The sequence below is a fragment of the Centropristis striata genome, chromosome 15 (assembly GCF_030273125.1).
Source record: "Centropristis striata isolate RG_2023a ecotype Rhode Island chromosome 15, C.striata_1.0, whole genome shotgun sequence".
NCBI lineage: Eukaryota > Metazoa > Chordata > Actinopteri > Perciformes > Serranidae > Centropristis > Centropristis striata.
Window position 1 is genome coordinate 34,845,060 of NC_081531.1, and position 12,497 is coordinate 34,857,556.

At 44.1% G+C, this 12,497-nt stretch overlaps 1 protein-coding gene across 2 annotated transcripts; it reads left to right on the plus strand.

Moving 5' to 3' along the window:
• The first annotated feature begins 758 nt into the window (after positions 1-758).
• On the plus strand, positions 759-12,211 carry arhgap35b (Rho GTPase activating protein 35b). Of its 2 annotated transcripts, XM_059351833.1 has the most exons (8): positions 759-1,221; positions 1,338-1,401; positions 3,372-7,283; positions 7,514-7,655; positions 8,706-8,783; positions 8,966-9,097; positions 9,314-9,419; positions 9,536-12,211. In XM_059351833.1, the coding sequence occupies exons 3-8, from the start codon at positions 3,564-3,566 to the stop codon at positions 9,951-9,953; spliced, it is 4,596 nt and encodes a 1,531-aa protein (XP_059207816.1). In that variant the 5' UTR covers positions 759-1,221; positions 1,338-1,401; positions 3,372-3,563; the 3' UTR covers positions 9,954-12,211. The 2 variants fall into 2 exon arrangements, with proteins under 2 accessions (XP_059207816.1, XP_059207817.1); XM_059351834.1 differs by lacking the exon at positions 1,338-1,401.
• The last annotated feature ends 286 nt before the right edge of the window (positions 12,212-12,497 follow it).

A 12,497-nucleotide genomic window follows, 5' to 3' on the forward strand; every position in this document is an offset into this window, starting at 1 on the left:
TGCTTTTATTTAACTACACAATGTACACATTTTGGGTTCCTTTTGTGTACAATGCGATATAGTTTGAAGAAAAAATAGGTAAGAATTGTTCCGTCATTCATCGTTTTAAATTGATCATTTTATTATTAAACACAGGGGCCACAGCAGGGGCCAAGGGCTTCTCTTTTAAATCAAGTCTGAAGACTTTTCTGTTTCCATTTTAACCTGTAATTTTTATTCATTCGCTCTTAAATGTTTTATTCATTCACTTTTTTTTAAAATTCGTTTTTAAATGTCTTCTAATATGTTTTATGTATTTTAATCTTGCCCCTGTAAAGCACTTTGAATGTCCCTGTGTCCGAATTGTGCTATATAAATAAACTTGCCCTGCCTTGCCTTCTTCACAGGGGCAGGGGCCCCTGTAGGCCCCTGTGTAGAACCGCCTCTGCAATAAATGTCATGTAACACTCTTGCTGGAGTTTTTTGTGTTTCCTGCAAAACTTGAAAAAATTAGTTAGGCGATTATTTTAACAGGTTGACAATATATTCACTTTAAGTTGCTTTAATCACATAAAAACAGAGTTTCTGGCCTTTCTTTCTCTAGGTGAACGTTAAAAATAACACATATGTGGCCATGCTTTTGAATTAAAGGGCTGATTGGTGAGAAATGGATTACTTTGGAGTAACGAGTCCCGCAGAGAGGCAGCAGAGAGAGCTGCTGCAGTAGTGTGAGGGCGCCGCTGGGTGAGTCCCTCTCTCCGCTGCTCCTGTCTCCACAGCTCCCTTTTCCCAAAGAAAAGAAGAGGAGAACTAGGTCCGGGGAGGAGGAGGGCCGCCGCCATTATCGGAAAGCTGGCAGAAATACCACTTTCACACACGCAATCTGCTCACAAATTGATCGGGACGTGGACAATTTCTGTTGCAGTTGAAAACAAATTTCAGACGAAACACCACGGGCGATTGCAACAAACTCACCGTTGTCTCGTGTGCGCGACCGGCCCAGCATTATGTGGGCACAACAATGGACAGAATAATTATTGAAAAAGCAACGTGGTGAACCGAGAAGAAGACGGGCTGAGCAGATTTGTCATACGCCTTTTTTATTTCTCATGAGGAAAAAAAACCCTTGCAAGAACCCAATCGGATCGCTCTTTCTATCATTTGGGATATTTATTTCCTTGTCCTTCCCTGTGTTTAATCGCAACGCACACAGTGATGCTAAACAACAGAATCCAGGCATGGGTAATATATATTTAAATCACATTACCCCCATTGCACAAGTTGCAGTATTATAAGTGTTCCCAGTGAATGGAGACGACCTATAGTGTATTCTGCGGCTTTATGCTTATGCACATCAGGCGGCGAGGGCTGCGGCAAGCTCTGGCCTGACAGATGCAGGAGGAGAAAGGGAGAAATGCGATGGTATGTACCTTCCTCTATCCTCTTCTTTATGAGCTGGAGCTGTCGAGCTACACCCTACACAGCTGGGTAAATAAATTCCCTTTAAACATTGCCGGTGTGGAGGAGAAGGTGGGCTACTCCAGATTCCGGCTCTGCAATTTCATTATGTAGACAGCAGGCCTGGCGTGGTCAGCCCCTTCTGTGCACCCTAAAGCCTATGTTAACTGTTAATCCTTTGCAAAACACATAACGTTATTCAATCTTATCCGTAAGGTAGGTTATGTAAATGAAATAGCTTGAAGCCGCGCTTTATTAAACTGCGTTTTGATGCAGATAGACAGAGCAGTTTGGTTGTTTTTATTCGCAAAAAAACTTGTCTGTTCATTTGGGGGTATCAGGCCTAGCTCAGCTGAGCGCTGTGGACTGCCCATGGTTTCTTTTTTTGACCCTGCCGCCTGGGCTGCTGCTTTCTAAATGTGTGGTCACTTCATGTGACAGCTTATTCATTTCATTGTAAGCCTACACTTCCACTTGTCATGATGTTTGACTCCACAAATTCATATCACACATTCTGCATTTGGTCATTTTTTTGCCCTTGTACAAGAAATGATCAGCCAGAATTGCATCAGTGCCTTGATAATGGAGGCATTAATCAATGCCATAATAATGGAAGTAGGCCTGTTAACATTGAGTGTCTTAACGGGTTGAACAAGTTCACTGTCCCTTGGCAGAGATTGTACATGTGTCTGGCTCTCTGTTAATAAGTTCTTTATTCATTCACTGTGTTGTCTGTGAGATTGGGCTGGTAGCTGCTCTTTCAAATACGACAGTCATTTTCATGCTTGTCACCCCACTTACTGATCAGCTGACACTGTCGTTTTTAAAGAGCACCACTCCCATCATGTTTTCTCCTTGGATTAATGCGTTTTGATCCTGGTTTGATGTTGACTTTACCTTGAGAATGAGCGGCTGAAATGAGTTGATTAGTCTATTAATGTAGGATTAATTGGCAACAATCTGAGTAATATTTAAAGTGAGCAAAAAAAAAAAAAAAGCCAGAACCAGGCCCAGCTTGTTATGTGTGTATGTTTTGCTGATTTTCTTATTTGGACTGTTGTCTGATGTCACCTGTGGCTCAGGGAAAACATGTTTTAACCTAAATTATTTGGGAAAATAATCAGATTCATACAATACTGATAATAATAATAATAGCTGCAGCATTGGAATGGACAAGACATCTGCTTGGAAATATAATTAAATTGGCCTCCTCCTTTTTAAAATCTGGTTTACTTTGCTTTAGCCATTAATTGTACACCTAAAGTATGAAGATATCTCCAAATAATGATTTTGTATCCCTAAATACTGATTTAGATCTCAGAATTGGACTTAGTATCTCAAAATAATGATTCATATTGACTGCTCCTGTAACTCACTTCATTATTCTTTTCCTGATGGCTAGATATGTTGCCAAAAAAAACTACAACAGTGTTTGATAACGTCTTTGTGTATAGCAGTGATAAAATTAATGCAGTGATTTCACACATATTACAATTAAGTGCTTTTGATGAATGATCAGTCTTGCAGCACCATCAAGGCCAAAGTCATGATCACAGATAGGAATTAGAGCCCAGTAACCAGTTGAACTCAGAATCAAAGAGCCAACATTAGATGCTCTTTAAACATTACACCCTGCCTTCACCACTAAGAGGGTTCATGACTCTATTTATCATATGTTAGACAAAGGAAATTGGCACAAAATGGAATAAAATGTGCTTCTTGTCACTCATTAGTTCAGTCAACAAAAATACTGCCAGTAAAAAAATCCATTATCCCATAAAGCAGCGTGTTTTAGCAATGATAAATTGTTGTTTGATCATATTTTTATCCTCAGGTTAAGTGTCTGACCCTTTTTCCTTGTTATTCAAAGTGTATTTCTGTTGTTTGCCCAGTTTGTCTGATTTCTGTTTTTTTTTTCTGTTGTTTTTTGACAGGATATGATTCATATAAGGAGTGAATGAAAGAATCCTCGGCTCATATCACTGCACTGCTATATATTTAAATCAAAGTACAGCAGAAGAAAGTGAAATTTGATCTCCTCTGTGGATCAGCAACTTTATGGACAAACCTTCAAGTAGTCTCCTTTATACAGTGCCTGTTTATGGCAGGATGAGTGTCAGCAGACTATGATGGCGAAAAAGCAAGATGCCCGGTCGCCCATTTACAACCTCATTGTGGTGGGTCTGTCAGGAACTGAGAAAGAGAAGGGGCAATGTGGGGTTGGCAAGTCCTGCCTGTGTAATAGGTTTGTGCGGCCTAGTGCTGATGACTTCTACCTGGACCACACATCAGTGTTGAGCACCAGTGACTTTGGGGGTCGAGTGGTTAATAATGACCACTTTTTGTTTTGGGGGGAGGTATCGCGGGTTCTGGAGGAGGGGCCTGAGTGCAGGATGCATGTTGTGGAGCAAACTGAATTCATCGACGACCAGACGTTTCAGCCACACCGTAGCACTGCCATGCAGCCCTACATCAAACGGGCAGCCGCAACCAAGCTGGCTTCAGCAGAGAAGCTCATGTACTTCTGTACAGATCAGCTGGGCCTGGAGCAAGACTTTGAGCAGAAACAAATGCCTGAGGGCAAGCTGCAGGTCGACGGCTTCCTGCTTTGTGTTGATGTAAGCCGGGGCATGAACCGCAACTTTGATGACCAGCTGAAATTTGTAACAAACCTGTACGGTCAGCTCAGCAAGACAAAGAAGCCCATTGTGCTGGTCCTCACCAAGTGTGATGAAGGAGTTGAACGCTACATCAAAGATGCACATACCTTTGCCATCACGAAAAAGAGTCTACCAGTAGTTGAGACGTCGGCACGCTCAAACATAAACGTTGACCTTGCCTTCCTCACATTGGTTCAGCTGCTTGACAAGGGCAGGGGCAAGCCCAAGATCATACCTTACTTTGAAGCTCTAAAGCTCCAGAGTCAGCAGATAGCTTCTGCCAAGGATCGCTATGAATGGCTAATCAACCGCATAGTAAAAAATCATAATGAAACCTGGTTAAATACCAGTAGACGCATGAACACCTCCCCAGAGTACAAAGAGTATGTGTTCTTGGAGGGAACAGCTAAATGCAAGAAGCTTTTTCAACAGCATGTCTACCGTCTGAAGCAGGAGCATATCGAGAGGCGTCGCAAAATATACTTAAGCACTCTTCCTTTAGCACTTAGTTCTTTGGTGCCTGACCTGGATGAGATAGATCAGCTGAGCTGGTCTGGGGTACAGAAGGTCCTGGAGTCCAAGCAGCACTTTGCCCACTGGTTTGTTGTTCTGGAGGACTCACCGTGGGAGGATACATCTCATATTGACAACATGGAAGATGAGCGAATCCCTTCAGACCTACTGGAGACCGGTGAAGCAGAGGACTTATTTAACGCCCACCTGGAACATCTGCGTAACGAGTGCAGACGGGCAGAGATGAGGCTGGAGTTTAAGCATAAGTTAGCTTCCTCTCCCTTCGTCACACCTGGTAGACCGTGGGAGGAAGCTCGCAGCTTCATCATGAACGAAGAGTTCTACCAGTGGCTCGAGGAGCCGGAGTACTTGGATCTGTATAACCGGCATCAGAAAGAGATCATTGACCGGGCTAAAGAAGACTTCCAAGAGCTCTTACTGGAGTACTCTGAGCTATTTTATGAGCTTGAAGTGGATGCCAAGCCGAGCAAGGAGAAGATGGGGGCAATTCAGGAGGTTCTGGGGGAAGAACAGAGGTTCAAGGCGTTGCAAAAGCTTCCAGCTGAAAGAGACGCTCTGGTATTGAAGCATATCCACTTTGTCTATCACCCTACCAAGGAGACCTGCCCTAGCAGTCCTCACTGTGGAGACTTTAAGATAGAACAACTCTTAGTGTCACGTTTCCCTACGTGTTACCCCTTTCTTGACATGAAAGCTCATTTTGGAGACACCAAGGCTGACAGAATTAACCTGGTCATCCTCGGGAAGGACGGACTGGCCAGAGAATTTGCCAATGAGATTAGGGCTCTCTGCACAAATGACGACTGGTATGTGCTGGACGGGAAGATGTATGAACTGACGCTACGGCCCATCGAGGGAAATGTACGTCTTCCAGTAAATTCCTTCCACACTCCCACCTTCACCCCTCACGGATGTCTGTGTCTGTATAACTCAAAAGAGTCCCTCTCCTATGTGATTGAAAGCCTTGAGCGACTTAGGGAATCAACTCTGGGTCGAAGGGATAGCCAGCTAGCACAGCTGCCAACATCACTGCTTTTAGTCACTAAAAGAGGAGTAGGATCATATGTGGATATAGGTGGAGAAACTGCCTTAAACCTAATAACACAGGGACAACAGGTTGCAAGGAGGCTGCAGTGTAGCTTTTTAGACCCTGCCTCCCCTGGTGTGGGCTATGGCCATAATGTCAATGAGACTCAAATCAACCAGGTGCTGAGGGGCCTCCTGGACATTAGGAGGAGCACATCCTTTAGTAGCAGCTCCCCACCCCTCCTCCCTGAGCCTCAGGGTCTCCGAGACTCTCCTCATCAGCCAGCGCCAGAGGCAGACCTTCGCATTGTCATGTGCTTAATGTGTGGAGACTCTTATGACATCGAGCAGCTCCTGTCCCCTTTCCTAATGCATCAGCACTGCAGGCCCATGTCTAATTGTGGAACCTCTGTGTTGCTGGAGCAGACAGTCGGTGGACACAAGCTGGCCATAGAGCTGTCTCTGCTCTCGTACCACGCCTCCTTCACTTTGCGGAAGAGCAGGTTAGTGCACGGCTACATTGCCGTGTACTCGGTCTCCCGAAAAGCCTCACTGGAAACCTTGTGTGCATTCTTGTGTGAGGTTCAGGACATCATCCCAGTTCAGCTGTTGGCAGTGGGAGATAGCCAGGCGGAGCTCACTGACAGCGACTACGCATGTGAACAGCTGATCCAGGGGGAGGAGCTAGCCCATGAGATCGAGGGCCGTTTCAATAGTGTGGTTTGTGGGTCTGGGGGGGTGGTGGGAGGCCTGCACAGGATAGAAATGTTCCATTCTTTTCTGATGGAGGTGGTAGAGAAGCGCAACATTGTGGAGGCCACGCACATGTATGATAATGTTGCCGAAGCGTGCACCAATGAAAACGTGTACTCCCCACGCTGCAGTTCACCTAGTCCTGTCACCATGTTTCTGGATTCAGAGGATGACGTGGAGCCATCGCCACCCTACTATGATGGCACACTGACTTCTCACAGTGGAGGCTTCAACCTGCCGGACTTAGATTCCAGTGACATCTCTGTCATCTCCGATATCAGAGACTTTGAGAACAAACTCAACAACAAAGTGCCCCCTCAAGTGAGAGTTAAACCAGGCGTCACTTTTGATTTCCGGAAGGTGAGCCGTAACCCGTATATCGACACCATGGGTCATCGCCGCTCCCTGCCCTCTGCTGTCACCTGGGTCCCCGGCGGGGATGTGGGCTATGACCCGTCAGATTATGCTGAACCCATTGACGCCGTTTCCAAACCCCGCCCTAGCAATGAAGAGATCATCTACTCAGTGCCACATGACAGCACGCAGGGTAAAATCATCACCATCCGCAACTCAAACAGGATGCACTCTAACGGGAACGGCTCCGACAGCGAAGCGGACAGTAGCTCGCTGGAGCGAAGGAGGAAGTTCTCTGCAGTGGGGGTGAAGCCTCGTCTGTACCGGGACCGATCCAAGAGGCTCGGCAAGTTCAGCAGCTTCCGCACAAGCTTCATAGGCAGCGATGATGAGATGGGAGCGCTGCCAAAGTCCAAGGAGGACGACTTTGGCACCTTGAAAGGCGAAAGTCTTGCTAATGAGGAGAGCGAGGACCCGAAAAAGAGGAACATTCTGAAGAGCCTGCGACGAACAGCCAAGGTGAGTTTTATAACACGAGATAGCTAATTACTGTTTTCCTACTTGATACACTGATAAAAAACAACATTTATTTCTGTAGGTGTTGAGTTTAAACTAATGTTTTGAAGGATCCAGACATTAAGCTTGTCACTGAATGTGAGGAACTCCTGCTGAAGAAGAACAACACAAAATGTCACTCATTATCCATATATTTATCCCCGTTTAAGACTCTGTCTTTTTCTTCTTCACAGAAAACAAGACCAAAGCCCCGTCCATCCATTGCCAAGCCCCCGGAGAGCTGCTACTTTGGGGTCCCCCTGGTGAATGTGGTGTCCCCAGACAGACCTATCCCACTCTTCATCGAAAAGTGTATCCGCTTCATTGAGACAACAGGTATGTTGTCTTTGAATCACTGAATTAGCATGAACAAATCTGATGACCTCATGTTGCAGTGGTCAGTTGCACAGCCACATTTTGCAGAAGTGACTTCTGCAAAATGTGGCTGTGACTGGAAACATAAATGTGAAAAAGTAGCTAATTTCAAAAAGGTTTTTTTTTTTTTGCTACGAGGCTAAGTTTAAATCCATTTAACAATTCTAATCCGTTAATAAGGTGTCCTGTAATGCATTTAACTTGTTTTGACCAGATTTCTTTAACAAATTAAAGTCACAAATTTGATATATGTTATGGAGATGCAAAAGAAAAAGGCAAATGTGTGTCTCTGTAAGCAGAAAATGTGTCTAGTTTTTTCTATGTTAAAATAAGAAATATCATAAACATGAATACCATAAACGCTCAAAGTATCATATATGTCACATCACAGATATTTGACATTTAGGGCTAGTATTTCTTCATTTTTCATTTTTCATTGAGACAACAGGTATGTTGTCTTTGAATCACTGAATCAGCATGAACAAATCTGATGAGCTCATGTTGCTGTGGTCAGGTGCTTCTCGTCTCTTTCTCTTTAGGACCGATTTCTAGCCATGTTTTTCTTGTTGGAAAACTCACGCAGGTGTTATTGGAGCCAACATTTTGTCACTTTGATGGATCTAGATGTAGTCGGAGGCATTTTGGTCCGTGCTCGAAACTGAAAATGAGCTGAGTGGTTCGGGACTTGTATGCATTTGTGAATTAGACTGCTAATGTTGTTGATTTAAAGTTTTATTCTAACAAATACAGTTTTTATTCTGTACTGCAGGTGATATCTTTTTCAAACTTAATGTTATTGATTAGACCGCAAAACATGCTCAGTACTAAACTAGTGCACGTGTTTATGACCACATAGTAATGTGAAATGGGTTTATTCAGTTAGAGACTGCCAGCATCTTTATTGTCGTGTCTGTTTGCAATGAGGCTAATGAAGTGTTTGTGCTTTGCTTGTTTCCCACTGTGCCCCCCACGTCTTCCCCCTTTTTCTCCACTGCGTTCTTTTTTCCTCAGGCCTGAATACGGAGGGTTTGTACCGTGTGAGCGGCAACAAGTCAGAGATGGAGATCATGCAGAAGCAGTTTGAACAGGGTGAGCTGATCATCAGACTTGTTTGAACCAGCTGTTTGACATGTAATTATGTGGCTGCCTAATCAAAACATAAACACAGAGTTACCAAAAGAAAAGTGACATGCGACTGATTGTTCCATCCTGATGACAGCTGCTGCTTATTTTCCCTGATCCCTTTTAACTTTCTCATTCTCCTGTGTCAGACCACGGATTAGACCTCGTGGAGAAAGACTTCTCCATAAACACTGTGGCTGGAGCCCTCAAAAGCTTCTTCGCTGAGCTGCCTGAGCCCCTGGTGCCTTGTGCTCTGCAGGTGGACCTATTGGATGCTTTCAGTAAGCAAACACTGCTGGGTTGGGAGGGTCTTTACAAGAACATAAAAAGATTATTTCTTTTAGGAGGGAAGAGGGAAGGGAAGGTTTTGGCAGACTTGTTTTGCTCCTTTTTTAGTGTCGACAAGAATAATTTTCATGGTAGTGCAGAGAGACATTTGTGTGTGATGATGAAGGCTTTGTTTTAATGATAACTTCTCTCTGTTTGTGTGTGTGCAGAAATTAATGACCGAGAACAGAGGCTGTATACTATGAAGGATGTCCTGAGGAGGTTTCCCAGGGAGAATTATGATGTCTTTAAATATGTAGTGAGCCACTTACACAAGTAAGTTCCATTTCCACGCTTTAAATCACTTTCATGGATTTGTTGGTGTTGTGTAGTAGAACCCCATCTGTCACTGTATGATGACAGTTAATAACTTGTTGGTGTGTTTTTCCAAGGGTGAGCCAGCTGAACAGGGTGAACTTGATGACCAGTGAGAACTTGTCCATCTGCTTCTGGCCCACCCTCATGAGGCCCGACTTCACCACCATGGACGCGCTGACCGCCACACGCACCTACCAGACAATCATCGAGAGCTTCATCCACCAGTGTGCTTTCTTCTTCTACAACCAGCCGTTCCTGGACTCCCCCACCGGCCTGGCGGGCCTCCCCGCCTCCCCCACCACCACGCTCAGCGGGAGCTCTGCCTACTCTTGTTACCGCTCCTCTCCTCCCCACACCACCGCACACTTCAGCCCCCTGCAGCAGTCCCCGCCCACCACCCCCCAGTCCCCCCTGCAGTCCCTGCTGCCCCCCCTCCACCAGCACCCCCACCCCCACTCCCACCACTCCCCCGCCGAACAAGAGACACTGTGAGAGACGGTGAAACCACGTGTGCCCATGATGATGCTGGACCTTATCACCAACACCCTGATGAAAAAAAGAAAAATAAAAATAAAAAAAAAGGTGCACTTGCACACTACATTTTTGATCATGGACGAGCTAGTTTATGAAGGGAGGAGATAGGAAGTGTACCTGCCATTTGTGTCCATCCTCATCAGGGCAGGCTGCCACCACAGTGACTCCTCCTCTGCTCTCTGAGCTCCTGATCGCCTGGAATTCAACATCAGGCCAGACGTGGAGGACGGAGGTCGCTGCCGCATCGAGCCTCTCTTCTCGTCAACTTATCCTACACTACCAAGAAATAGAAACCTCTATGCCAAGCTGGAAGGATTGATTTGTGGCCACCATGTTTTTATCTGTGTAAAACTGTTTTAGTTCGTTTTTGTTTCTCATGAAAGTACTGCCACTGGATTTTTAGACTGTTCCTCTGTAGGTCCTTTGGGCAGCAGGTAGAGGCTCCTCTGTCTGTTTGGGGTTTCTCTACTAGAGCGGTCAGCATGGGGAGCGAAGGGAAGGGAAGGGAGGAGGGAGGGGGTGACACATCCAGGGATGCACTTTAATGATCACTGTTGTTTTCCCCTCAAAAGGGTTTTTGTTGTTGTTGTTGTTGACATACTGTTTTTTCGTGTGTGTTTTTAATTTCACAGCTCAAACAGCCATACCCATTGCCTCTACAGAGCTCTGGCAGATCAAACTTTGTTTACATCGAACTTGTTTTTGTATCCACAAACTTATCTGAAGCACTTTTTTGATAGTGTAGTGTTAAATTTGAAGAAAAGCCACATTGATTATTAATTGTCCATATTGTTTTGTTTAAGTGGCTGAATGTGGCATCAGTGCAGGCTTGTGAAACAAGATCCTTTTGTAAAAACTTGCGTTCTTTAGGTCGATCCAGACGTCCCATTTGTAGGTTGATGGGAAATCTGAATCCGCTCCTCTTCCTCATTCATCCAGCCATGTGAAGATAGTTTTCTTTTAGAGTTTGTCCTCTTTCTAGCTGTTGGTTGATCCGAGTGGTTGTTTTAGGGAAGTTTTGGTTTAATTAGACCAATAAAATATCAGAAGACTTTGCCTGCCATCAGTCAAGTGAAGGATGAATTTTTTTTTTTGCCATTTTTGAATGTGTAACCTAATCGTACCATAACACAACTCTACATTGCCATCTGGTGTCTATTGAAACCAAACGCTTGAAACCTGATAGGTTGCTGGATGTGTTGCTGTGGCTGTCTATCAAACCAAGCTCTTTGTATTCATCTAATATTAAGGACCTTTAACTCAGAAGGTTTAGTATTTTCAGCGCACTGTTACTGCTAGTCCTGCTATACAATACAACGACCAGTAGAAGTGAAATATTTGTCGTTGGGGCACATTCAGGAAGAACCGCCGGCCGTTTACCTGCTCTAGTGAATTAGTTGTGTGCTGGCATATTGTCCTCCCTTTCCATGGAAAACAATCAGCTGATTTTCAGTGGTAGCACTGTTAACATTGTAACCATTAAAACCATGAGAGGAAGCACTGTCTTTTCAATTGGGGGGCGAGTAAAAATGGAACGGCAGACATCGAAGCTCTGTTCCGATCAGACGAGTTCGATCATTGGTTCTTGTAGTATTTTGGCTCATCACCTACTGGTACTTTTGGAATCGTAATGCTGTTGGAAGTCAGTCATTTTTAACGTTTTCGTCAGATTGAACTGAGGGCTCAGAGCTGTAACATTAAGAGCGGCACAGAACCAACCGAGCAACTGTCCACTATAACACGACTCCTGGGAGTATATAATCTTACCGCATCACTTGACTTCTGACACCAACCTTTGGCGAATCTGCCGTTTAATGAGCAAAAAGTGAGTGCATACTACTCTATAATGGTTGTTTATTTGTATGTTGGGGAACACCACCCGTTAGTCAATGGTAGAAAACATTTCTAGTGTGTATTTCAATGATCGAAAGTCCATTTTTACAATTTTTGTGAATGGTTCAAGGCCACCTAAGTTTAGTGCATGATTTAAAAAAAAAAAAAAAACACACCAAGGGAGAAGGACCGAAATCCTCTCCCCGTTTTAAAACATGAAATTAGAACAAAACAAATACTAAAGTGAAATAGCTGAAACGTGAAAGTTTATGTACTGTGCACCAAGAGCAAACCATGAAATTTGTCTGACTGAGAATAGTGTTTGAAGATGAAGGCCTTATGTGAACTGTATAATAGTTAATAAATTAAATCTTGTAAAATTGTCCTCAGCTTTCTTGTGGTGTCTGTGTTTGTGTCTTTATATTTATTGAGCTATTTACAATTTTGAGAGCCAATCATTTGCAAAACTCCAGGTTGGAAATTGGAACTTCATTGTGAAAGAAAATGCTTTTTCTGATTCCAACTTACAAAGCCACACAATAGCAGTTCGATTAATATTGTCACAACAATGGAGCCCCGTGAATCAAGAATATCAAGCGTATAATTTTGTTGGTTAAAATTTTCAGTATTATGTGAAAGTCGAAGAGAGAGGGCCCATGACAGATTTTT